Source organism: Haliaeetus leucocephalus, unplaced genomic scaffold (genome assembly GCF_000737465.1).
Source record: "Haliaeetus leucocephalus isolate CR32 unplaced genomic scaffold, Haliaeetus_leucocephalus-4.0 Scaffold626, whole genome shotgun sequence".
NCBI lineage: Eukaryota > Metazoa > Chordata > Aves > Accipitriformes > Accipitridae > Haliaeetus > Haliaeetus leucocephalus.
The window spans coordinates 1,510,514-1,535,214 of record NW_010973062.1 but is presented as its reverse complement, the minus strand read 5'-3'; the positions used below and the strand labels follow the sequence as shown (position 1 = coordinate 1,535,214).

The 24,701-nt window shown below is 37.5% G+C and overlaps 1 protein-coding gene across 1 annotated transcript in view; it reads right to left on the bottom strand.

The window, feature by feature from the left end:
- The window catches only part of IPO5 (importin 5), a 45,809-nt gene that overhangs the window by 945 nt on the left and 20,163 nt on the right, over positions 1-24,701 (bottom strand). The window contains exons 9-25 of the mRNA XM_010578290.1: positions 24,271-24,358; positions 21,030-21,136; positions 18,035-18,159; positions 17,856-17,945; positions 17,583-17,756; positions 17,137-17,355; positions 15,786-15,869; positions 14,819-14,951; positions 14,598-14,719; positions 13,974-14,070; positions 13,317-13,489; positions 12,749-12,860; positions 12,083-12,138; positions 8,699-8,821; positions 7,851-8,070; positions 4,233-4,461; positions 2,540-2,681 (exon numbers count right to left, since the gene is read on the bottom strand). Coding sequence (XP_010576592.1) covers positions 2,540-2,681; positions 4,233-4,461; positions 7,851-8,070; positions 8,699-8,821; positions 12,083-12,138; positions 12,749-12,860; positions 13,317-13,489; positions 13,974-14,070; positions 14,598-14,719; positions 14,819-14,951; positions 15,786-15,869; positions 17,137-17,355; positions 17,583-17,756; positions 17,856-17,945; positions 18,035-18,159; positions 21,030-21,136; positions 24,271-24,358 — 2,294 coding nt within the window. The remainder of the gene's footprint in view (positions 1-2,539; positions 2,682-4,232; positions 4,462-7,850; positions 8,071-8,698; positions 8,822-12,082; positions 12,139-12,748; positions 12,861-13,316; positions 13,490-13,973; positions 14,071-14,597; positions 14,720-14,818; positions 14,952-15,785; positions 15,870-17,136; positions 17,356-17,582; positions 17,757-17,855; positions 17,946-18,034; positions 18,160-21,029; positions 21,137-24,270; positions 24,359-24,701) is intronic.

Here is a 24,701-nt window from a genome sequence, read left to right as displayed (position 1 = left end):
AAGAGAGGCAGTGCTAACTATTTACTGGTTAAATAGTAGCAGAGTAATTGACTCAAAACTCCCGGGAACTCCCTGTAACTAAGTGGGTCAAACGGCAATTGACACCCTTAAGTTAACCATAGCCTAAAACGTTGGCTCCATTTTGCACTGAAGTTAAAAGATCAACGTTCGGGCAAAACTGAACCATGTCTAAACACGAGAGCATTTTTTGGGCACTGGCACACCAGTAACGCGTTCAGAGGACGGGTGCACTGTGATTACAGCATGACATACACACTGTGTGTGCATGTGCAAAATTCTGCTGCCAAAACACAGCATTGCTGTTTAGTGAAAGGAATAGTAAATTACTTCCCAGAGAGAAGAGAACATACATAGCAGGCTTTCCTGCCCCTCAGTATACCTCATCTGTGTTACCACAGCCTTTGGCTGAGACATTAGCTTTTAAAGTCACCATCAGCAGGGACTGGTTCTAACGGTACCAGAAAATGCTGAAAATTAAAGAAGGTGGGGAAGAAGTATTTATTCACTTATCAATAGAAGCTGGAAGCAACTGGCACCCTGCTTTCTTTAGAAGGACAATGATAGGGAAATTAAAAATCATAGGTGACTGGCTGTAGGTCTTTAGATTGGCTTTTGCGACAACAGTATACTTGTTAAAAAAATTCTTTTAATTTGTATTTGGTGTATTTTATTTTCAGCTCTATTATAATGCCCTTTCCTCACACACTTAAAAAAATCAAATTAAAAAGGGATTCACAGAATTTGAAAACAAAGTCCTCAAGCTGAATTTGTGTTTTTAGTTTTAAATAATATTAGGCATTTTAGACTCTCAATGTATAATGGAATACTGCAGAATTAAATGTGCTCGCTCTTCCAGCATTTCTGACACCCATTTAAATTCATACTCTACACTGAAATATTTCTGGCCTAAGAATACCTAAGCATGAGGAAAAAAGTTTGTTTAATTCCAACTATGACCATAACGTTGCTCATGTCAGATGCTGGCTGAGAAACAGCTTACTGAGATCATTAAAAAAAAGAATTTCTTCTGGAATCTGGGAAGCAGCAGCACCAGCAGCAGGCAGACTGTTAGCAACTACACAGCCTTTAAAGTTCCTAACATAGTATAAAACATTTACAGTGCTTTACTAAAGTCAAAGTACTATGTGTGAAGAGACACACAATTGGTAACAGTATGCTAAAACCATATTTTTGAAAAAACATGACCTTTGCGATTTTTCCCCCACAGTCTGAAGGTAAATTATTTAACCAATGCAGAAGTCTTGTTTCCGTGTTAACGTTCCTATTGTTCCTGGCCAAAACAAGACTTTGCTATACACAACTAATCTTTACATGTATATGCCACTGCATTGTTAATAAAATAAATTAAAAAAAAAAAAAAATCAACTAACCTTAAGCACTTAAGGTAAAGTGAACAAATGCATTAGCATACCCTAATATAAAGTTCCACACCCAGACTTTAAGTACTAACAGAAGGATTCATATCTGACAGCCAGAATCTAGAGCAGGCACTTATTCCACTTTCACTTTGAAACTTTGCTTGATTTCACTCTTTTTATGCCTTCAGAGTTTTAACAAGTCATTTTCTACCAGACATAATGGATCTCACAGGCTGATACACTCATCCAAGTGAATACTTTCCAAAATCAAGTATTCCTGAAATTCTTGAGCCTGAATTTTGCCAAAGCATGCCAGGTAGAATGGACAATAATTGAACAGCTGCTGCTCCAAATCCTCTACACATTTTTATACACCATATGCTTGCCAGGCACAACACTTTCTATCATTAGGTGCTGCAACTGTCAAGTACATCCACCTGATAACATCTGGCCCCGGATCAGATCTGCCCTATGAGCACTACACTTACAACACCGTAGAGACCTGCAGCTTAAATACTTGGACATGCCCATCACCCAGCACCGTAAATACTCATTATGGCTTAAAGGAAGCGAACCTTGAGGCAGTTCCCCAAAGGTAGGGAAAACACTGAACAGCCGCCTGTATTTGCACTGGATTAAAGAGGGCAGTAGTAAAACTACTTGTGGTTTGCACTCATTCTCTAGCAAAGATCCCAAGGCTCTGCTATATTATTAAGTCATCACAGGGTGCTGGGGACCCTTTACAGGAACCACATGTTGGATCAAATCCTGCAGAACAGTTCACTGATACAGAGATAGGCAGATTTCTCTCCGGATTTTAATTTCTGGCTCAGAACCCCCCCCCAAACAACTAATACTGGCTAGCACATTAACTATCTAGCTGCATGTATCTTAAAGCTTTTTTTTTTTTTAAATTAATAAGCTTCTGAAGTTTATCAAAAGAGTCAAACTTTACTGAAGTACAAATGTTACCAAGTTTTATCATTAATGGTTCAAGGAGTGTCCAAGGATCTCCAAGATCACTGGTTGAAGCGTTATTCTCTAAGGTGACAAGGCTGTCAAAATTGGTTTAACAGTTCAGTTACTTCTGAAAGTAGATTTTAAATGTTGCCTTTATACCTAAGCAAGCATTTATTTACCTGCACTTGGCGAACAACATTAGCCAACCGCTTGGTACACGGATCTTCATGTTTAATAGCTTCATGAATTTCACCATCCGCAATTATACCAAATATTCTGGGAAGGTTAGAGTTGTTCGGACCGAGGACAACTGGGTTGTTGCTGTTACAATGAAGATATACATTACAAATAAATTAATCTTTAACTAAAAAAAAATAATGTAAGCATTTTACATTGTCGACTGATTTTGAAATATCTTATTCTAAAGCTGCTTATTTACATCTAAGTTTCACTCAGCTGAATAAGTATGCATAGCTTTGATGCCTGCTGACAGAATGTTCCCTCTCCTGTTAATATTTAACCAGCCAATCCTTTAATCAGCCTACACTTTATCAGGAAGAAGTTCTGAACTTTACAGAACAGTTGAGTTCCATGCAGATGGAACTGTAAAACAGCATGACAGAAATACCCTGCCTAAAAGGGCTTATTCCTCTCTCTCTCAGTGCAGCAATGTGGAGGAGGTTGCGTTACTGGTGTCAGGAGCACCAGTGACTTCACCACCAGCACTCTCACTGACACAGCAAGTAAGCCGTTCTGCTCCCTCCTTCCCAGCCAAGTGTTGGGAGTAGAGGAGTACTGGCAACCAGGGATCTGGGTGGAAAACATGATCTACTTCCAGCTCTGCCACCTACCACTGCTGGAACACAGGACTGAGAGCTCCAGAGAAGTACGTAGCAAGGCTGAGCCACCTGCACAGAGCTGGGTACAAAAGTGTGCTACTACTGTAATTCCCAATTTCTATATATGTGTGTGTATATATGCATACATATCGGTATTATTATGGTGTCTCTACACAACTATACTATTATTAGTCTAGGCACTCAGTTGCCACCACCCATTTTGAGATCTTGCCTTAATAAAACACCAAGAGATACAAGGTATTCACATAGTAGAAAAGACTGTAGGAAATCTAAGTTATTTCCTTTCTGTTTTTCTACTAAGATATAATAATACAGTGTCAGCCAGAACATGGCTACTACATAACATTTCAGAAGCTGACATTCTTCCACTCAATTATGAAGTGCAACTTGCACCCACACTAGAAGAATTATCTTTGTTTCCTCCATTGACCTATGGGAGAGAGCACAAATCTGAAGAACAAGCTGTGGGACAAGATGCTTTCAATTATAAATGAAATTATTATTACAAACTTATTAAAGGAGATAGCACTGTACCATGAATTTGTCTGTATCATTTCTCTATTTCATACTTCACTTTGTCGATACTCAAGCTTTTGGAAAGCAAAAAGGTGCAAAGCTACTTTAAAAGGTTATGAAAAGAAGGCTGCAAGGGCTTGTGTGCTGCTCTTAAGTAAAAAGACCTGATCAGTTATTAATGCTGGTATGTAAGCAGAGTATCAAAAATTTCCCTGAAATCTTCTGTGGAAGTTCCCAGCTCATCCTTTCCCCATCATGTACATATAAAACAGCCAGGAATTTTTTCAAGCCATACAGACATTAGTTAGGATGAGAAAACTGATTGTTTAAAAAAACAGCAGTAACATCGCGGAAGGCTTAGTTCTCACCTTCCAAATTATCTCCTCTAAAGCATATGCAGATTAACCTGGCAGTTTCTCAGTCTGGGGAAATGAATGAAAGGAAAGAACCTGCAAACAGGCTTACTTTCTGCATTAATGTCAAGACTTTGCCTTACCTCTCAATTAAGTCACACAGATAATTGAAAGTATGAACAGCTTCTTCTTTATCTTCATGAAGCGGAAGCCATGATAACCAGTGTGGCAGGACTTCTTCAACATTTACACAGTCAGGCTTGAACTTCATTATCTTTCCTACAGCTGAAATGCAGTTCTCTGTTGCATTGACATTCTCTTTGGTTTTGGCATCTGGTGATTGAATGACTCTCACCAGCAATGGAAGCGCCTCTAATTGTTAAACAACACAAGAATAAAGTTAAATGCACAATCAAGTTATATTTTGTTAACATCACAAATTCTACATGAGACTACTGCACGTATTAAAAATGGGATTTTTTTTGTGGCCCAAACACCAAAATCTAGACATCTCAATGTCCCGCTACTTCTAGGTTCTTCCCTGCTCAATAATCATCATATGAAAAACAAACAGATAGATAAAGCTATGCAAGGAAACAAAAGAAAACAGCTACTGCAAAAGTCTGAATTCGCTCAGAAGAAAGAAAAATAAAAATCTTCTCATCTCTCTCAATTAGAGTTATGTAATCTACAATATACAAGACATTGTCATTTATAGTAAAAACATAGATAACAAGCATTATCTTTTTAATCTAACAGGTTCTATAAACACACGATGATAAAAAGCACTGATACCATAACATTCACATTAATTTGGACTGTAGTGCATGTCTACAGTGCGTGCCTGCTGTATGTCTGTTGCTTGTGTGCACACACATTTTTTTATATATATATATATATATGTACATACATATATACACCTCCCACCACTAAAAGGTGCACTAGGAAAAGCTCATTGGAGTAATCTCATCTGGTGAATCTACCTGGCATGATTTAAGTTGTAAAAATCAAACATCAAGGAAAAATGCCTATTTTCTAGCTAGGTTAATAGCAATTATATATACTTTTTTTTCATAGTCATGCAGGTAAACACATGCACACTTCTAAACGAACATTAATGTCATGCTTTAGTTACTAGTGTCCCTGCAGACTTCACAGCACTCTACATACATGCAGGAACAATTCCCCCTTGTGTTGTTCTGCTAAAAATGTAATGCTAAATCTGTGAAATTCTCTATCAGCACAGAAAACAGGTTGTGGAACTGTGCAGAAAAAGCACACTTCAAAATAACTCCAATTTCTGAGGAAGAGCGAGTTCTCACACTACTTCATTTTGATGAATAAGTAGCAGCTTTGCAGTTAAGGATTACACAATGACACCTGCTATATTAACTTCACTGAATTGGATTTTTGAAGAATTTAGCAGCTATGGAAAAACATGATTAACCCTAAGCTAGACAAGGATACTTTTATGGAGTTGATAAACATTACAGAACAGCAGAAATATTGGTCATCAGACCCACTAGCTTGTGTATTGAATGCAGCATAACAATGCTGGACTTTTCTGCAAAGCAGAATTTGTTTCGTAGAAGCCTACAATGTCCAGGGAAACTGAGTCTGCACTGTAAACCTCAGGTTTTCATGACTGCTGAAGCTAAATCTTATCTGTGTTTTCTCATAGTGCTTAATATCGATGGATGACTCTGTAGGTATGTGTGTCCTTGGAGCTGTAAGATTAGGAGGGCATCAAAATGAATCAGCATAGCCTCCTCCCTACAGTTTGGCAGAAAAGTTTTCTTCTTGTCTAGAAAACAGATCTACTCTCACATACATGTTGTGGTAGATAATCCCTAAAAACCCCTTTTGACTATAAGAGACCATCTTCTATTAATAATAATTTTTTTTTTCCCAAGGACTGACTGCTTTGACATCTTGCACCACCAAAAGTTGAGGCCACTGCTAAGATTTAGGAAGAAACACATGCAGTTGATTAATACAGTATTCACAGAGAATAGCTGATGATTTTCTTCCACCAACATATGAAATGGAAGCAACTTGACAGTCATGTAAATTGTAACCTTGTAACCCCATTTAGAAAGTTACTTGATTTGCTATAGTTTTTCCTTCAATTTTATTTCTTTGCTCTTTACTAATTCTATTTTTGATTCTTTTTGTTTCATCATAATGTAGCTCTTGTGTGATTTACAAGTTCTCCCTATATTCCTGTACTTTTTCAGTTTACTGCCAAAGACGCTCATGTTAATACATGTGCTTTTTCTGAATAGTCTCGAGTCTTTACATACTGTTACAAACTTGCAGTAGAACAATATGCCAGTGCTATACATTAATCAGTAAGGAAATTAAATTATAAATAAAAGCTCACAAACATGATGTTTTCAGAGAAGACAGTAAACCCTACGGGGCAGAAGGCTTCTCATGCCACGGATTTATTTTGTTTCTAATCACAGCACATCTTCATCTATTAAAATAAATCACAAATTTCTTTCCTGTACATATAAAAGAATTTAAAATACTTTTGAGGAGCCTGCTAGTAAGCTGTATGCTGTAAAGTAGAAAGGTCATTTTATCTAAACATCCAACTAAAGGAGAAGCCAAGTGTCTGGCTTTAATCAAGGATTATTTGTCCAAATACAAAGAAAAGGATCAAAGTTGTTACAAAGTTTAAGTGGGCCAAGGTAAAGTCTAACTAATGAAAAGATGAGACTTCAACAGATGCTAAAAACCCCCAAAACTCCAATATCAGAACTGTCTTGACTTCAGTCTCTACTCCTCTAGCCTTGAGGCAAGACAGAAAAACCTTATGGAAAAGTTCACAAAAAAAAACCCTTTGGGAAGTATTTTTCTAGACAATTTTAAATTTTAATGCTCCTAATGTTTCACTGCAAGGTTTCCCATCCTGCTTTTTTTTTTTTAATGACACCTCATCTTGATTGTCACCATGTGACAGTTACATTTACACTAACAGTGAAAATTACAACCTCTAACCTCCTTGTGTTAAAGCCCTAATTTATCCCTATAACAGGGTTCTTATTTTCTTACATAATTTTGAATTTCGTTTCAAGACTTACATGAAATACCTATTTGAAACAGCTGACTAAATATTTTCTTAAAAAAGGAAAAAAACCCCACCTCTGATAAGGGATGCTATTTAGTGTGCAAAATTAACTTTGTTGACTGGCAAGAAGAGTGCCAGCAGACAATTATTTCTTTAAATTCAGGATGAAGTTTTAGAGAAGCTTGAGACATTCAGAAAGAAAGCAGGCACAGAAATCAGGTTCCTGCTTTTTATGTAACGGGAAAGCAGAGAGCCACATTAGTTGTATTCTAGGCTACTCCTTAATACAGGTCACTTACATAATTTTTCCAGGCATCCTAAGGGTTTTGCATTAATATGTAACCACATCAGTATTAATAAAAAGCAACTATGAGACAGGTGTGTGCAGAAAGCTATTTTTTATGAAATGAACATGTGCATCTCAGACCATATTTAAAAAAAAAAAAGTAGAACAAGTTTGCTAAGCAGTAAGCTCTGCAGCAGAAGTGCTACTAAGCAGAACATCATTAGAGGCCCAAGGAATTCAGGTACTTTACTAATCATCACCAGTCTGCCACACAGGTTATACCGGCAATCTATTTCACTGCCAAAGGGAAGAGACCTCACTAACCAAAATGTGAGCAATTTTTAACCCCCCCGCCCCAAATCACACATTCAGATCCTTTTATTAGATGCATGTACATACCTGTGCAAAAAGGACGATAGCTGTCCCCACCAAATTGTGCCATAACTCCAACACCATAGGCAGCTGCTTGCCTAACCTCTGGGCTATTGTCACATATTGACTGTAGCATTGGCCTCAGGAAGTATTCCGCGTACTTGAACGAGGAGGGGCTGCAGTGCTCTACAATATCGTCAAAAATGCATAGCCCCCACTGCCTGTCTGGCCATGGCCTGTGTGGACACTGCATCAAAAACAGGTAACATTTAAACCACCTTAAAACTAGTAATATTTGTACAGTCAATGATTATATCAACAGAACAATCATAGTAACAGTGGTCTAGTATTTTTGTTAAAATCTTCCTGGATTAAATTTAATGTTACAAGTGCATAATTTTCTGTAGCGATACTTGCAGCAACACCACGAACAAAACAAAATCCAGGTGAATATCTGAGCTAATTAAAAGAATGATTTTAGGCTAAATCCTTTACCTCTATTTCACACTCTGTTACCTATTTCAGTCTCAATTTTCCCCACTAGTCTGCAGCTCTTTTTTGGCCCTCTTCTTGAAATCCACTTTAGAGAGTATTGGACACTGCCAGGCAAATTCAATTTCTCAAAATATTTGTGTGTCAATGATCCTGGGTCTTGCAACACAGAAATCAGAAGTGTCACAGCAGTGCAGCTGTTCACAAAGCATAGGGTAATAACTTCATACTTGATCCAGAATAAACCTTCAACTGCCTCTATTTTGCAAAACAGTAATTGCTACATTCATCTACCAAGTTCTCTAAGATTCCAGCATCGAAGGCCTGTTAACACATCAGAAAAAAAAAATCAGCGTCAAATTGAAAGAAAGCAAGGTACTTACAATTAGGTTGACAATTAGTGGAAGTAGCCTTTCAAACCACGGCAGTACCTTCTCCTTATAACTGCTGAATATTGAGTGCAAAATGTCTGATACTTTAGTCAAAATATAAACATCACTGTCATCCTGATAGGAAAAAGATACAACTCACATTAAGACTAACAATCTTCAAAATAGTGGAAGTCACATGAAATGCTAAGGTCTCTAAACTAATGGAATAAAGTTGTTCAATGATTTGGTTTTGTAAAACCAATCTTTTTAAGTCCACTATTTTTCAACTCTTGGTCTGATAATAGAATGATAGAATGGTTTGGGTCGGAAGGAACCTTAAAGATCATCTAGTTCCAACCCCGCTGCCATGGGCAGGGACACCTTCCACTAGACCAGGTTGCTCAAAGCCCCATCCAACCTGGCCTTGAACACTGCCAGGGATGGGGCAGCCACAACCTCCCTGGGCAACCTGTTCCAGTGCCTCACCACCCTCATCGTAAAAAAATTCTTCCTTACGTTCAATCTAAACCTACCCATTTTTAGTTTAAAACTGTTGCCCCTTGTCCTGTCACTACAGGCCCTGGTAAAATGTCTCTCTATTTCATGTAAGCTCTTTATATATTGAAAGGCTGCTATAAGGTCTCCCCAGAGCCTTCTCTTCTCCAGGCTGAACAACCTGAACTCTCTCAGCCTGTCTTCATAGGAGAGGTGTTCCAGCCCTCTGACCATTTTTGTGGCCCTCCTCTGGACCCGCTCCAACAGGTCCATGTCTTGCTTGTACTGGGGACCCCAGGGCTGGATGCTCAGGTGGGGTCTCACCAGAGCAGAGTAGAGAGGGAGAATCACCTCTCTCAACCTGCTGGCCACACTTCTTTTGATGCAGCCCAGGTTACAACCAACTTTCTGGGCTGCAAGTGCACATTGCTGGCTTAGCTGCAATTTTTCCATCCACTGGTATCCCCAAGTCCTTCTCCACAGGGCTGCTCTCAATCCATTCATCCCCCAGTCTGTATTGATACCGGGGGTTGCCCCAACCCACATGCAGGACCTTGCACTTGACCTTGTTCAACTTCCTGAGGTTCGCACAGGCCCACCTCTCAAGCCTGTCCAGGTCCCTTTGGATGACATCCCTTCCCTCAAGCACATCAACCGCACCACTCAGATTGGTGTCATCTGCAAACTTGCTGAGGATGCACTCAATCCCACTACCTATGCTCTTAATAAAGATATTGAACAGTACTGGTCCCAGTACAGACCCCCCAGGGACACCCCTTGTTACTGATCTCCATTTGGACATTAAGCCACTGAATGCAACTCTTTGGACATGGCCATCCAGCCAGCTCCTTACCCACCCAATAGCCCATCCATCCAATCCACATCTCTCCAATTGAGAGACAAGGATGTTGTGTGGGACCATGTCAAAGGCCTTACAGAAGTCAAGATAGATGACATCAGTTGCTCTGATGAAGTAAAGATCCTTTGCTCAGATTCAGCTATGAATTCGTGTTACATCTGCAAGCAAGAATTGTTGCCTGGACACACTTGTGTTGAGAAAACCATTTAACTTTGTTTTAAAGCAAGTTCTGTTGTACTCAGTATGGTTCATTTAATCAGTTCATACTTTAACAGGCAGGGAAAACAGAATACAGCTAGTTTCTGGTCCCGAGTGAGAAACTAATAAGTATTCCTCATGCAACATGCAGCTTCCCGCAACTGGATATTTAAACCATCCCCAGTTAGACAACTTCTGCACTGTCAAGGCTTAACAACTCTGGAACATACATGCAAATGAAAACAAAGGTAGAGAACTGCTGCAGCACACCACGAGGTCCACCTAGCCTGGTATTGCCTGTTTACTAATAGCTGATAAGAGATGGTCGGGGGAAAGCATAACACTTGCTTAGGGTATGCCTTCTCCCACGCTCGATCAAATCAGCAGTTTAGTTATGCCTAAGCTAGGGCTGTATCTGGGTATCTTACTGAAGCTACTGTTTGAATATCTTTCACAACTTCTGTACTCCCTTATATTTCTGCCGCCTTGAGATAAGGGCTACATAAACATATTCTGGGACGAAAGGTGTATATCCAAATGTTACTCATTACCATATATTAATTCTGTCCATATGGCAAGTGACATTCTGGTCCCACTCCTGCTTTCATAGGGTAATGCAGACAAGCCTTCCTTGCAGTCTTTAAAAAAGATCAGCAAGGTCAAATATAAAGTAAAGCATTTTTAAAGATGCCTTGCAACTCCGTTGCAGAGTATGGATTCAGCTTTTCTGAAACTGCTGCTTGCTAGCGTTTTCTCTCATTATCAGTAGAGAGTGACACATAAGAAAAAAGATAACAAACCACCTAACTCACTGTCTACAAGAACTAACAGTATACATTGCAAATGAGAAAGGGAGAAAAAAATCAGGACAGGCTCTTGGCTCAGAACTTGAGGTTTGCTATTTTCCGATCCCAAGCAGTATGTAGGTATCAGAAATCTATCTTTTTGAATGCTGGCCTAATGTTGCCAAAGGAAAAGGGCTCAAGAACTGCATTGTTATTTAAGAAAGTATTTAAATATGGGTGCATGATCTGCTAAGATACATTCTGGAGTCTGCATACAGGTTAAACTTGTATAAACAAGCTTCACAATTCAACTTCACAAGCTTCATATCTGCACTGTGTGGCAAAAATATTTCTTAGTTCTTAAATTCACTGAGTATCCTTCATGTCTCACATTATAAGCAGCAGTGACTACTTCTTCTTTATTACTCTCTGCATACCAATAATGATTTAATAGGACTACCGTATCTCTTCCACAGTCACCTCCACTTCAAACTAAAAAGTCACTTTGGTATCTTAGCAGATAAGTAGTCACTTTGGTATTGTCTCATAAGCAAGCACATTATGCCAGCTATTCATCCTGCTGTCTTCCTTTGATACCCAGACCTCTGGCATGTCAGGTCAGGAGTCTGTCTCAAAAAGAATAGACCTAAAATAGTGTCAGAGGTAGGCTCAAGGTTAAGTGCTACCTAGGTCATAAGGCACAAAGAAAAAGCAAGTCAGCAGGTCTAGGCCATAGATTATCACTGATACAGCATTTGACAGCACACTATTTAAAGTCATCCAAGAACTGTTTGAGAGGATGGAGAAAATGAAGAGCTTTATCCTGAACTTCTTCCTTCAGTATACTGGACAACGAAACCTTTCATATTTGCTAATTCACACATGTAGTGTGACCCATTTCTTACTAGAAGTTTTGAAGGAATATGGTAACAGAACATTATTCCAGGAAGAAATAATTCTGAGGATGCACTATGCTTTAACTGAGTAGCATAGCATATCCGTGTAATGTATTTCCAACCTGGTGCTTTATGAGTGGAAAAGCTCCCCAAACCAACTTACTTCATCTTGTAATGACTCTTCAACTTGTTCATCATAGTCTTCATCTTGTCTTTTCACTAAATTAAAAAAAAAGTATTAAACCATTACATTTCTACAAGTGCTTAAGAAGCCTGTGAAAGGAAAAAAATGATGAAGAAACAAATTTAGAAAATAGGAAACAGTAGCTGAAGATGCAACAGGAATTTTCTGTCTTTAAGAAGCTTCAAAGAGCTTTGACAGAAAAACAAGAAGTGTAATGAGACAGCTCAGTTTAAGAACGTGTAAAAAAGCACATGAAATAGAAATAAACACACCAGCTTGTCCACAAGGACAAGAAAAGTGCATAGAAATAAGAAACTACCATTGCTTTAAGAAAACTGCAAAGACTTCTGATGAAAAAACCCACAGAAATTACACCACCATAGACGTGCACTGTCTTTAAGTAAATCTGTCCATCAACTTTTGATTAAACTACAGTACTTCTGCAAATGATGCCATCTTCATCTTCCCAGAGCTTACAATTATAACTAATGGATTCTGTTGTTTAAAAGCCCAATTACCTTACATAAATATGCAAATTGAAGAAAACTGAACTAAGCTTTTTTTGTGTGTGTTCAGAAATTATTAGGAATTCTGCTTTCAAGAACAGCCATTATCACATGTTAACAGGAATTTGTGTTAGCTTACCCTGTCTTAATTCTTGATTTTTAAAGTGCTCTTCTAGTTTTCCTTTCAATATTCCTCCAAGTTCTTCAAAGTGTTCATTGTTAAGGCATCCATCTCCCATTACCTCAATGCACTAGTGAAATAAAATGATCAGTTTTTCAGCTTCCAAGTTACATGAGCAGTCTCAATGAAATCTAAGCACACAGAGAATATTAATACATGCTCTGCGTTAAGTGATCACTAGCAGAAATAATACTAATAGAACATTCACATGGTAATCAATGCTCAAATTATACAAGTAAGGCATAGTACCACTGTACATTTCATGCACATAACTTCAGTGGTTTGTGGTTAAGATGAAGAAACCTGGTAATTATTTTAAGTTAATACTTTGGTATTTTGGTTCTTCCAAAAAAGTACAACTAAGTTTTTCAATCTGCTATAAAAACATTTATAGTCAAACCAAAATTCATGTAGCAGAAGCCTTGCATTTCTTCCAGCAGTTTAAATGAACATCAGACACATGTCCTTTCCTACCGTAAAAAGCTACAAACAGTAACACCACGAGATTAGTGAGGAAGAAAGTTACCTTTGCAAAAGAATGCATTATTTCTGAGAGAACATCTGAATCTGGTTCTGTCCCAATAGCTTTGATGAGTGCATCACACATGAAGTGCCACATCTGCGTGAGGTACTCTGGCCCACGAACTCTAGCACATTCAAGAAGGAGGGGCATCGACTCTGCTGCTGCCACTCGGACACGTTTCATTATTAAGGAAATAAAACAATCAAGGCCAACAGAAACCCACGACCATAATGAACTTATTAGTTTTCTACCTGAAATTGATCTTTTTTATTACAGTCCAGTGCATTTGATTTCTTAACTACAGACAGATTAAGATCATAGGAAAATTAAACTGTTTGCTATTTCAAAGTTGATTCAAGCCTGTTTCAGGCCATGACAGAAAAGTTATTCAAGTTCTTCTTTGTTGGCACAAACATCACTTTCTCTACTGTTTGCTTTTAGCATTATAGACACGCTTATTTAAAAAGAAACTAGGGGAAAAAACAGGATACACTGCCTAAAATAGTGTGTAAAACAACATTCTCAGAAAAAAATTCTGTTACAAAGCAACAGAATATTTTAACACTAACACTTTCAATTCATTTAGGAAAATAGTAAGCATGACTTTGACGCTTCCAAACTAAGTTTCCATTTTCACAGTAGAATTCATTAATAGGATATCATCATGGAAATAGAACTTCAACAAGGGAACCATCAGCTTTACAACTTGCTCTGTGTACTCTACGAATCCTTCTTTTAGCTCTTTTGCATAGCAAACCTGAAACACAAAGCATGGAAATGCCACCTTTAAGGGAAAATACTGTTACTAATATTTTTCAACCATGTAATGGTGAGAAAGATTGTCAAAGTTTTTTTTTTTAATTTATTTTAAAAAACATGCAATAATTGATTTACCTACCCCCTCCACTGTGGCATTTTAAGAAACCCTGATAGCAGCATGAGTTCTCACTCTTAGTATATGCATGTATTTTTCAAACCAAGTTCAGAAACATCAATATTTGCAAAACGGAACTACTCTTTAACATCTCCAATTCCTCAGAAGTTTTGCTAACAAAGGAAAACTACCTGTTCATCTTAAAAATTGAAGCTCTAAACTAAAGAAACTATTTTAAATCAAATAAGTCACATGCAATGAAGTGTCTGAAATCCAAACTTAACACTACCACGCGAAAAAAACCACAACTAGTTCATTTGATACTATGAAGAATATTTTCATTACAGATTTTGGCTTCAGACTCGGTTGTCCAGCAATGCATAGATCACCAAAACTGTCCTGTTACTCACCAGCATCTGGCATGCAGTTGCTTTTTCTTCAAGGCCTGCAGTTTTAATTCCAAAACTTTGCTGATCTCCTAGGTTTACAAACTCCCAACCATCATCATCACTCATATTCTCCATATCTTGTGCTGTTATACAGAGGAGGGAGAAAAAAAAAAATAATCTAAAAGTGCTACAAAATAATTTATTTCAGTATTTTTTCAAGCAAAACTTTATCTTAAACCTACTGTCTAAAAGAGCTACTTCAGGTTTAATGGATGCAGTCTTCATTAAAGGTCCCATGACAACAGGAAGGTACTGCTGAAATTCCTTTCCAAGAATTTTACACATTCTGGCCCATGCTGAGATCATGTAAGAAATCTATAAAAGAGAAGAGAGTTAGAATTTTCATCTCTCACATTTTATTTTAATGCGTACTTAAAAGGAAAACATAGAGGAAGAACATTATACAATAGGACTTTTTTTAAAGAATTTGTCAGCAGTGCATAAAACTTACTTCAAAGAGAACAACTCATCCAATATGCAATCCATATAAAAATGAACCTTCAAAAAACCTGTCCCAAGTCTTTATTTATAACAACGCATTGACAGTACCTCTGATCAAAGTTGCTATACATATAAAAATGTGACAGTATAAGATGTACTTGTAATGCAATCACTACTGTCTTGAAAAGTAATTTTTTTTCTGAAGTGAATAACTTTCTGAATTTAAATGATACTACTGAGCCATATTCCTGAAAATAGCAAACAGAGAAAAAAAAAAAAAAAGAGTGCGGTACTGTGTTTTCAGAGGAGTATTTGTTTTCAGATGTGCAAGTCAAAATAGCTCTCCACTCATTAGAACAGCTGTCTAACAAGTCTCGTTGAACCATTTATTAAGAAGGTGACAGCAAGGGAATAGGTCGTACAATGCCAAAAAACGTAGGTACCAGTAGACAAAGAACAACTACCTACACGCTGAAATTTCTTCAGCAAATATAGGTCCTGGAAGTCTCATTTCCTAAACACACTTCTGTGAAAGATTCTAAGGCCATCTTAGGGCAATAATCTCAATTTTTGTAAGACATGCTGAACAATTAATCTGCAGGTGTAATTACATGGGGGGGGGGGGAAGCCAGAAACGTCACATGTACAAAGAATGTTTTTAATACTAATCAACAAGCTACGCTCTATAAAGACACAATTTTACCATACCTGGGGATCATCATCTTCTAGATCACTGAAGTCTGTTTGTGTCTTCAATAACAGCTGCATTACATCTGATGCATCCTGCATAAACTAGATATAGGAAAACTATATGTTTTTAAAGGCAAATTAAAGGGTACTTTTCAGAGATTTAAATGCTCACTTGAATTGTTTGGTGTTAAGTCCAACACACTATCAAGACTAAAGCTAATGCTGGAAATAGACTGAAATGCAGATAAAAGTGAAAACACAAGTTCTTTTTCTGGAAGCATCACCAAATCATTCTTGCCTTAAGCTTCACTGTACCTCTGTTCATATACTTGAAAGCAGAGAACTATTTAAATAAAACACTACATAAATAAATACTAATACAAAAAACATCTGACAATTCTAACTTTCCCAGATATCCTCCTTACTATTTTGACTCCTTTATGGAATTGGGATAAAAGCTGACAGCATGAGCTACTTACTCATGAGCTAATAACATTTTAGGTCACATCAGATGCCCCAATGATGTTACACCTAACCTCTTTTTACTCCCCATGTTTCCAGTAGTCCTTCAAGAATAATTTTTTAAACATTAGTTATGTTTAAAATCTGTTTAATATTTAGTTGCATGTAAGTTTACTGGCAGTCCTTTTAAGTCAAAGGAAAGGGCTGGTAATTTTGCAGGGGGCTATTAGTATTTTCATACAGCGTACATAACATTATTTAACTTTGAAATGCAATTTTCTGTTTTCTTCACTCAATAAAATGAAAATCTGTAAACCATAATGTGAACATGTTATCAGAACATCACTTAGGCTCTTATATAGTCCTTCAGAGCTGTTTCTTGGTACTTTTACAGAGACATGTTTTAACCTACAAAAAACAAAAAACACCAACACCTTATCAAAAAACACCAACCTGCCAAGTACATCAAGCCTCATGACAAATAAGAACTTCAAGTTTTATTACAAGCATATTTAAACTTTTTCAGGCATTCACATACAAAAAGTATTCTAAGTTTCCTTTGAACTACATACATTTTACTTGTCATTATGACACTGCCTAAATGAGATGTTCCAGTATTTCTCTTAAGGTGAAAAAAACTAAACGAAGAAAAAAAGCGTGCTTTCAAAATTGTTCAGTGTGACAAGAATAACTTAAGTGATACTATCTTTGTAAAATTCTATTGTGAATTTGTGAATCTGAACTGCAAGACAGTCACCTCAGAAATGAAAACAGGAAGACAAGCATAGAAATCAGCAACAACATGACTATATGTTTAACAAGTGTGAATATATTAATTCAATGTTAACATGGCAAAACACAAAGGCATTTTAAAGTATTTAGACCATTAGAGAAGATCTAAGCTTACCTTTTCTTTACCAACAGCAAGACCAATTAGGCTGATGCATTCAATAGTCTTTCCTCGTAGAAGTCTTAGCTCCTTCTGAACAGCATTCTCAACAATGTGTTTTAAAGAGGGCATAAATAAATCATAGTAGGGAACAAACTTCTCCTCTGCTGTATCTGCAACTGATGCAATTGAAGTCACAACTTGCTCCAAAACTAGCTTAGTGCCTTTCTGTATCAACTTGGAAAGAGGAAGAATAAAGTGTTACATTTCTAAAGCACATATCTTAGTTAAAAGCATGTCAAATGTAAAAATCTGCTCTTGTGTGTATCCTAATTCTTGTCAGTTTAGACCAACATCAGCAGATATGTATACTGGCTTCTTTCAGAGGTCTTAGTTCAGCTATACTTATTCTTCGTATATGACAAGGTTACCCTCCATGAAACAATTTGTTTGGTATATTATACCTCTTGTAACTTTATCACCATAGTGGAATGAAGATGCTTCACTAGATTATCCAAATATGGAATAAGCAGTGACTTGGGACAATCTTCAGTGAAGTTTATGAGTGCTGCAGCTGCATGGGCTTGAACACGCTGGTTGCCTTGATCCTCCATGGTTTGCAGAAGAGCTGCTATCACCTGAAAAAGATATGTTTATTTTCAGAAGAACAAGTTTCTGAAGGGGATATCGTTTTACCACTTTTTGTTTGTTTATTTTGGTACTATTCTACTACTTGCCTTCTCATGAAATTTCTTTTGAAAACCAGGTGCGAAGTCAGTTGCCATTTGTCCGATAGCATTACAAGCGGCGTATCTTACTCTTGGATGCTGAAAAAGTATTTCCCTCAGAGAGTTAACAAGTAGTCGTGATGGCACAAATGAAAACATTTTGAAATAATTAATAGAATTATACTCACAGGATCCTGAAGGAATAGCAAAACAAAATTAACTATCTCATTTAAAATTCCCTCCATCTGTTGGTGGCAACCTTCTCCAATGGCTGAGAGTGCCATCAAGCCAGCATGCCTGTATTTCCAGTCAGCTACAGAAGAGTAAAAATGAAAATAAATGTTATTAATTTTGGAAACTAAAAAGCATCACAAAGACAAATCACTTTTCTGGGGGTGGCAGGGAGGAGGAATAGTGAAGAACAGAAGGAAGGGAAATTGATGCATCTGCTTGATTTGTTAAATACTTTTCACTTTTCCTCATACGTAATTCCAGACATGCACAAAAATTTGAGTGTCTAATCCAGGCCAAGTTCAGACCTAGAAAAAAAAAAATTCTGAACTGCTGACACAAATATGTACACAGTACTAACACCTGGGAACTGCATTTTAATTAAATGAGCTAACCAGGGAAACATCAGGACAGTATTTCTTTTTCCCTCTCCCCCATCTTTTTTTTTTTTTTTTTTTTAATGGTATCAGAACAGCCTATACCTTCTTCTTTAGGTCAGGATGGGAAAAAGGTCCAGCGAGTCAAACAGTATCTAAATTTAAAACAAATAAATAATCAGTACTAAACTTTTCAGCAGTCTCCCCAAGACTGCTTAAGAACAGTAACACTCCATTTCGGGATGTAAGGCTTTCCCCACCTGCAAGTCCTATTAGCCTATTCTCAGGCTAGTGGGTATTGTTGAAATGGATCTTTCATGCCCCTCTCCTTTTAATTTAGGCATGGGAAACATATACAAAACTCCAATTTCTTTTTTTTGTTGTTGGTTTTTTTTTTTTTTTTACAAAATCTTTCTCTGTGCTAGAAACCACCAGGATTACAGACAAGAAAACCAGAAGAACAAACAGGTTTATCAAACAACCTGTGGGAAAGGCATGTAACAGAACTTCTTTCCCAAAATGATGCAAGATTTCATTATTGCTGGTAATTGTCCTGGTTTCAGCTGGGATAGAGTTAACTGTCTTCCTAGTAGCTGGTATGGTGCTATGTTTTGAGTTCAGTATGCAAAGAATGTTGATAACACTGATGTTTTCAGTTGGTGCTCAGTAGTGTTTAGACTAAAGTCAAGGATTTTTCAGCTTCTCATGCCCAGCCAGCAAGAAAGCTGGAGGGGCACAAGAAGTTGGCACAGGACACAGCCAGGGCACCTGACCCAGGCTGGCCAACACGGTATTCCATACCATGGGACGTCCCATCTAGTATAGGAACTGGGAAATAGGGGCAGGGAATCGCCGCTCGGGGACTGGCTGGGTGTCGGTTGGCGAGTGGTGAGCAATTGCCCTGTGCATCATTTGTACATTCCAATCCTTTTATTACTACTGTTGTCATTTTATTAGTGTTATCATTATCATTATTAGTTTCTTCTTTTCTGTTCTATTAAACCGTTCTTATCTCAACCCATGAGTTTTACTTCTTTTCCCAATTTTCTCCCGCATCCCACTGGGTGGGGGGGCAGTGAGTGAGCGGCTGCGTGGTGCTTAGTTGCTGACTGGGGTTAAACCACAACAATAATGTATTATAAATTCCTGGAATGAAGACCACCACAGTTCAGAGCACTGGAATCCTGACACTCAAGCTTCTGTTTGATCAGGATGAGATGAAATATCATCTTGAAAGAAGGTACAGTGAAGACACAGTTTATTTTACGCTATTTAAATTCATTGGATATTCCTAGTTAAGCCTGCACCTCTTGTTAGTCTCACGGTATTACTATTAGCATGCATTCCAGACTTGAAGTTAACGATACTACAGAATAAAAAGCAAACATGTTTGGACCATCTGGCTAACCAATCCAAACCCAGAAGTTTTAAATTATTATTTCAGTAAACATTTGTGAGAAAAGCAGTGAAGATAAGAGAAGGGGAAGTTTGATTTCCGGGAGTACCGATGATGTTTTCATCCAAATGTCTTCATCTTTCCTTCCAACTCCCCACCAGTGAGAGCCTCTGAATCAAACAATATCTATTACATTTCTCTTTTCCAAAGAGTACTAATGGTTATGGAAAGCTCTGACCTAGCAGAAAGCAAGCATCAGGCATCAACTGCATGACCTCTCCCCTTCCACGAGTCAGGTCTTACGGCCATTAGACTCCACACCTTTCTGTGGGTACTACAAAATTAGGCATTTGCTAGCCTTGAAGCTATTAAGAATCAAAGAGTCAGGTTAATTCATTTCCTTAATAAAAATTTCTTTACAAAAAAGAACTTCATTCCAAACAGACCTTATAAGTGTTCACACTCTGCAGCTGGTACCTTGAGTAGGCCTATGTTACGTATCCAATATGGGAACAGTCTTTTTTGGACTTAGTTTTAAATCATGAAGGCAGGAAAAGTATCCAGAACTTTTGCATTATCTTTTACTTCAAAGGCTCAAAGCATAGGTCAAGTGAAAGCACAATATGCAACAATGCACAATATTTTTTTGAATGAATGCCTGAGCAAGCATCACAGGTATTTTCAGAGGAAAAGAAGCATACAAAGCAACTGATAAGAATATATGGAACTAAAATTTCACTTAAATGCAGCACTTCTGAGGAAGCAAAAAAATTGAGCTACAGAATAACAGGGGGCAGTTTACACACACTTAAGGTACTGTGAGGCACTGTATAGGGATTTAGAGAGAATATTCGAAAGTAAAAAAAGAAGTCTTCCCTTGTTTATATTTAATTCACAGACTGTGAGTTTTAAAAAAAATGTACTGTTTTGTTTTTGATATCTCTGTTCAGCTGTCCATGTTCCAGAAAAATGTTGTAATGTAACCATATATAAGTTTAATAAATCACAGTCTAAGAAGAGGTATAAACTTCCAAGTTCACAGCATTTACAGTTTTTGCTGCTGAAATCAAAAGTGGAAGTGTATAAAAATATATCAAGTAGCTAAACATGAAGATTTAAGAGGTATCAAAGTTCCTGGAAAGGATAGAATAGTAAAAAAAAGAAAATGCAGTTACTTACGATTCTGAAGCATTTGCATTATGTGTTCTTTAATCATAGGTAAAACAAGTTTTCCTCCAAGGCCACATGCCATCCTGTCCAGTGCACTCTCACCAGCAACTGCATTGCTAAATATCAGTTACAGAAATATCAGTGGTTTGATATTGACAATAAAACAAACAGTCCAACAGGGCACAGAAGTGCCTTTTCCTGCAGTTCTAGTCTTCAAACTTTTGCTATCTGAATACACACGAGCCTCCATAAGTAAATAAAGCATACCCAAACCTAAAAGCACACACACAGCAGTCACAAAATAATTATTTACCCCCTCATCTAAACATTGTTTGTAGCCCACTGATTAAGTCTAGTACCAAAGAAACTTGGGCCTTACTAGCACTGAAGGTATAGACTGAACTTTGCAACAATTACACGTACCTAGAAAGCTGAAACTAAATTTGCAATGAATTAAGCAATAATGCTGGCCATCATCTTTTTGTCATGAGAACATAAACCAGTTCAGACTTGCTATGAATCAGGTGAACCAGCAGAATTCAAGCTTTGGCACAGAAAAGACCTTCTTTGCATGGCTACGGTACCAGTACTTTAGTAGCATGTTCTCTTGCCAATGACTCAGGCAGAAAACATCCAGTCCAGGTGAGGAATTTGTGACTCGCAGCCAGTTCCGGAACTGAGAATAGCCAAACATTATCTGTGTAAAGTGACTTGTTCCACCGAATAGAATTATTCCCTACAGAAAAGCAAGCAAGTTTCCAGGACACAGATAACTACTGTACGGTCTGGGTATAACTAGCACTGTAATAACTCAAGGTTATTACAGTCCATCCTAGACACCCATCCTGATGGAAAAGCTGAGTAATGGTTCAGAAAGGGATGAATCTTCCTCTTCTTTCAAGTATCAGTCAGCTGGGTCAGAAATAGAGATCTTCAAACTATTATGCTTGAATCTCCAAGTCTCATTACAAACCATAAACAGTCTAGAAATTCACATGAACAAAGGTGTTTGTGCAAAGGTATTGACAATATTGTATTTGTTCTTCAGATTAGTCATGTTCAAATAAACAGACACATCACCAGGAGGACAACAGAGCATGGGCACACAGGTTTAGATTGGAGCACACTCACTGAAGTTAATGGCAGCTTTTGTCTGAAATTACGTGCTTTGAGCTGTTTCCTCCCACCATTAATTCATACATCCAGTTTGAGGAAATACAGATAGTCTGAGAAAAATGAACACACACCTCCCTGCAATGTTTGCAAGGCTTTTGCCAGGAAAAGAGGAAGCTGGATTAACCTTTTCCTCCTTCAGAATTTCACTGCTCTATGAAGTCAGAGCAACAAAAAAATAGAAATGCTGAAATATTCCCTGCTGCTTTTGTGTAGGCTGACTCACATCCCCCTTAGTCAGATCTGAACACACCCTAACTAGGCTACAGCCTGATGATCATTAGCCTGTTTCGTGGACTGCACAGAAATTCCAGTCTTCTTATGAAGCTACAAACACTCAAGCACCAGAAGAGGTTAGCACGCGCATCAGCTAATGAACAACTCTTCACAAAGGTTAACTTCAGTGGTGGGAAACACATAGTAACATGAATGAACCTGCTAAAAGAAAAAACTAACCCCACACACACAGTCACCAGAGACTAGCTGATGTCCAGTATTTTGTGTCTAAGCCTCAAGCTCTATTACTTCAAGAGCCAAAGGAGCTACATTTCTCCTTTAGACTAAGGTTGCCAAGCATAACTTGTTTTCTGATCTTTGTTCACTCTCCTTGCAACTTGTAACAAAAAAGGCAGCTAACTTGTGTTTAGAAGAAGTTACTCTGCTGACAATAAAGAGAAATTGGCATGCCTCAAGCGGATGATTCAGAGTACTTATTAAGCTGCCTAAAGCAGGCCATCTGAATAAACTTCCACACCCTGAAAGGCTTGATGAGGATTTGAACTTTAATATTCTATTTCCCCTTGAAATTTAGCTGAATGAAAAAGATTCAAATACTCAACAAACCTGAATGCAGTAGCATCTGACAGTTCTACCTGTATGGCAAAATTTCAAAGTTGAGGAAATGAAACAGGTTAAAAGGGTCTGGCCTACCATGCAAGAAGGGGAAGAAAGGACAGCTTACTTTCAACTCCATAATCAAGGGGAACAAAAAAAAAGTATTCCAAGTGAAGCAGAGATTGAACGGGTTCTTCCATAAATTCCCATGCATTGGTTTTGCAACTGTCTTTACATGCCTGATATCTAGTAGAAGTTGCTATACAGTTCAGTGGTAAATCAACACCTCTTCTATTGCCTATCTTCCTATGAAGATCTCAGAGTGTTCTGTGCCAAATTGCTTTGAAACACTAATTACATCTGAGTTTTGAAGGATACGCCAGATGTGGCAAAAAGTGTCTAGACTGGTAAAGGAACATCTTTACAGAAGTATGGAGACAGCTATCTCCTACATATATTTCTGCTTTCTTCTACTGCTTTCTAACTGTATCTGGACAAGAGCAGACGTAACAGGACAAACTACTGTCATTCTAGTGAAAAGTTGGAGCAAGCTACAAAGCACGCAGGAATAAGTAAATCAGAAAGACTGGACATCTTTAGTAGATCCTTCTTGCCTAAGACACAACAAAACAGGCTTCTGCTAGCCACACAAAGGGTTTTAAAATAATAGCAAAATCCTAATATTTGTGAGCTAGATGAAATCCAGCAAGGAATTCCACTATGCATTCTGATGTATTTTCAAAGGTAGGCAGCTTTTTTCTTTTACACCACCTTTTCAAGGGCATTGATACAGAAAAATATGAAGAGATTGGTTGTAGATGATTAAACAAGTCAGTATCCTTCAGCTTCGGTTCCAGCTAACTTCAGGATAAGCCCTCAATTTAAAGGGTTAGGAAGCACTGACTTCTGAACTAGGTAACATAAATGACAGAAAAAACAAAGTTTAAAATGTTAAAACAGTGCAAAACAACAGACAAGAGGACATGCAACTTGTAGAGGTAAATTACAGCAATACATGAATACTGAAAGAATCTACTTACTTGGTGAACAGTACCTAAATAACCTATATATAAACTGTCTGAAAACAGTCATATATACTGCTCATGACCAAGGGAACAAAATTAGAAGAATTATTTGGGTAAAGAAAAAGTAATGCACTGCAGTCATTTGCATCCTGCACTTAAAATTTGCCTTCAGCCACACAGTCTCAATAATATATTGAAACAACTAGTTTCATAATTACCTGTCAAAATCATCATCTTCAAGCTCATCTGCATTTGCCCAATCTTCATCTTCTTCCAAGTCAACCATCATTGCTAACATTTGAGGAACTGAAAAACATAAGTTTTAAACTCAGGTTGCTTTCTTAAAATAGATTCTCAAATAACAAGCATAAAATTTAAGTTCTCTCCTTTAAAAAAAAATAAATCACTGGAGAAAAATTACTTTTATTCCAGTAGCAGATAGCCAAGTCTGTCAAACAGCATCAGCCAATAATTCAGAATTGATTTTTAGAGAAGTATTTTCAGAACATTCAAATAGAAAGCAAAAAAAAGTTGAGTGTATTTCTTACCAAGACTCATAGTGCAATGCAAGATTTTTTTAATCATGAAGATTGTAAAAAGTAAATTCCTTAATAAAGTCTAAGTTCCTTGAAAGAGTTAAAAATAGTAT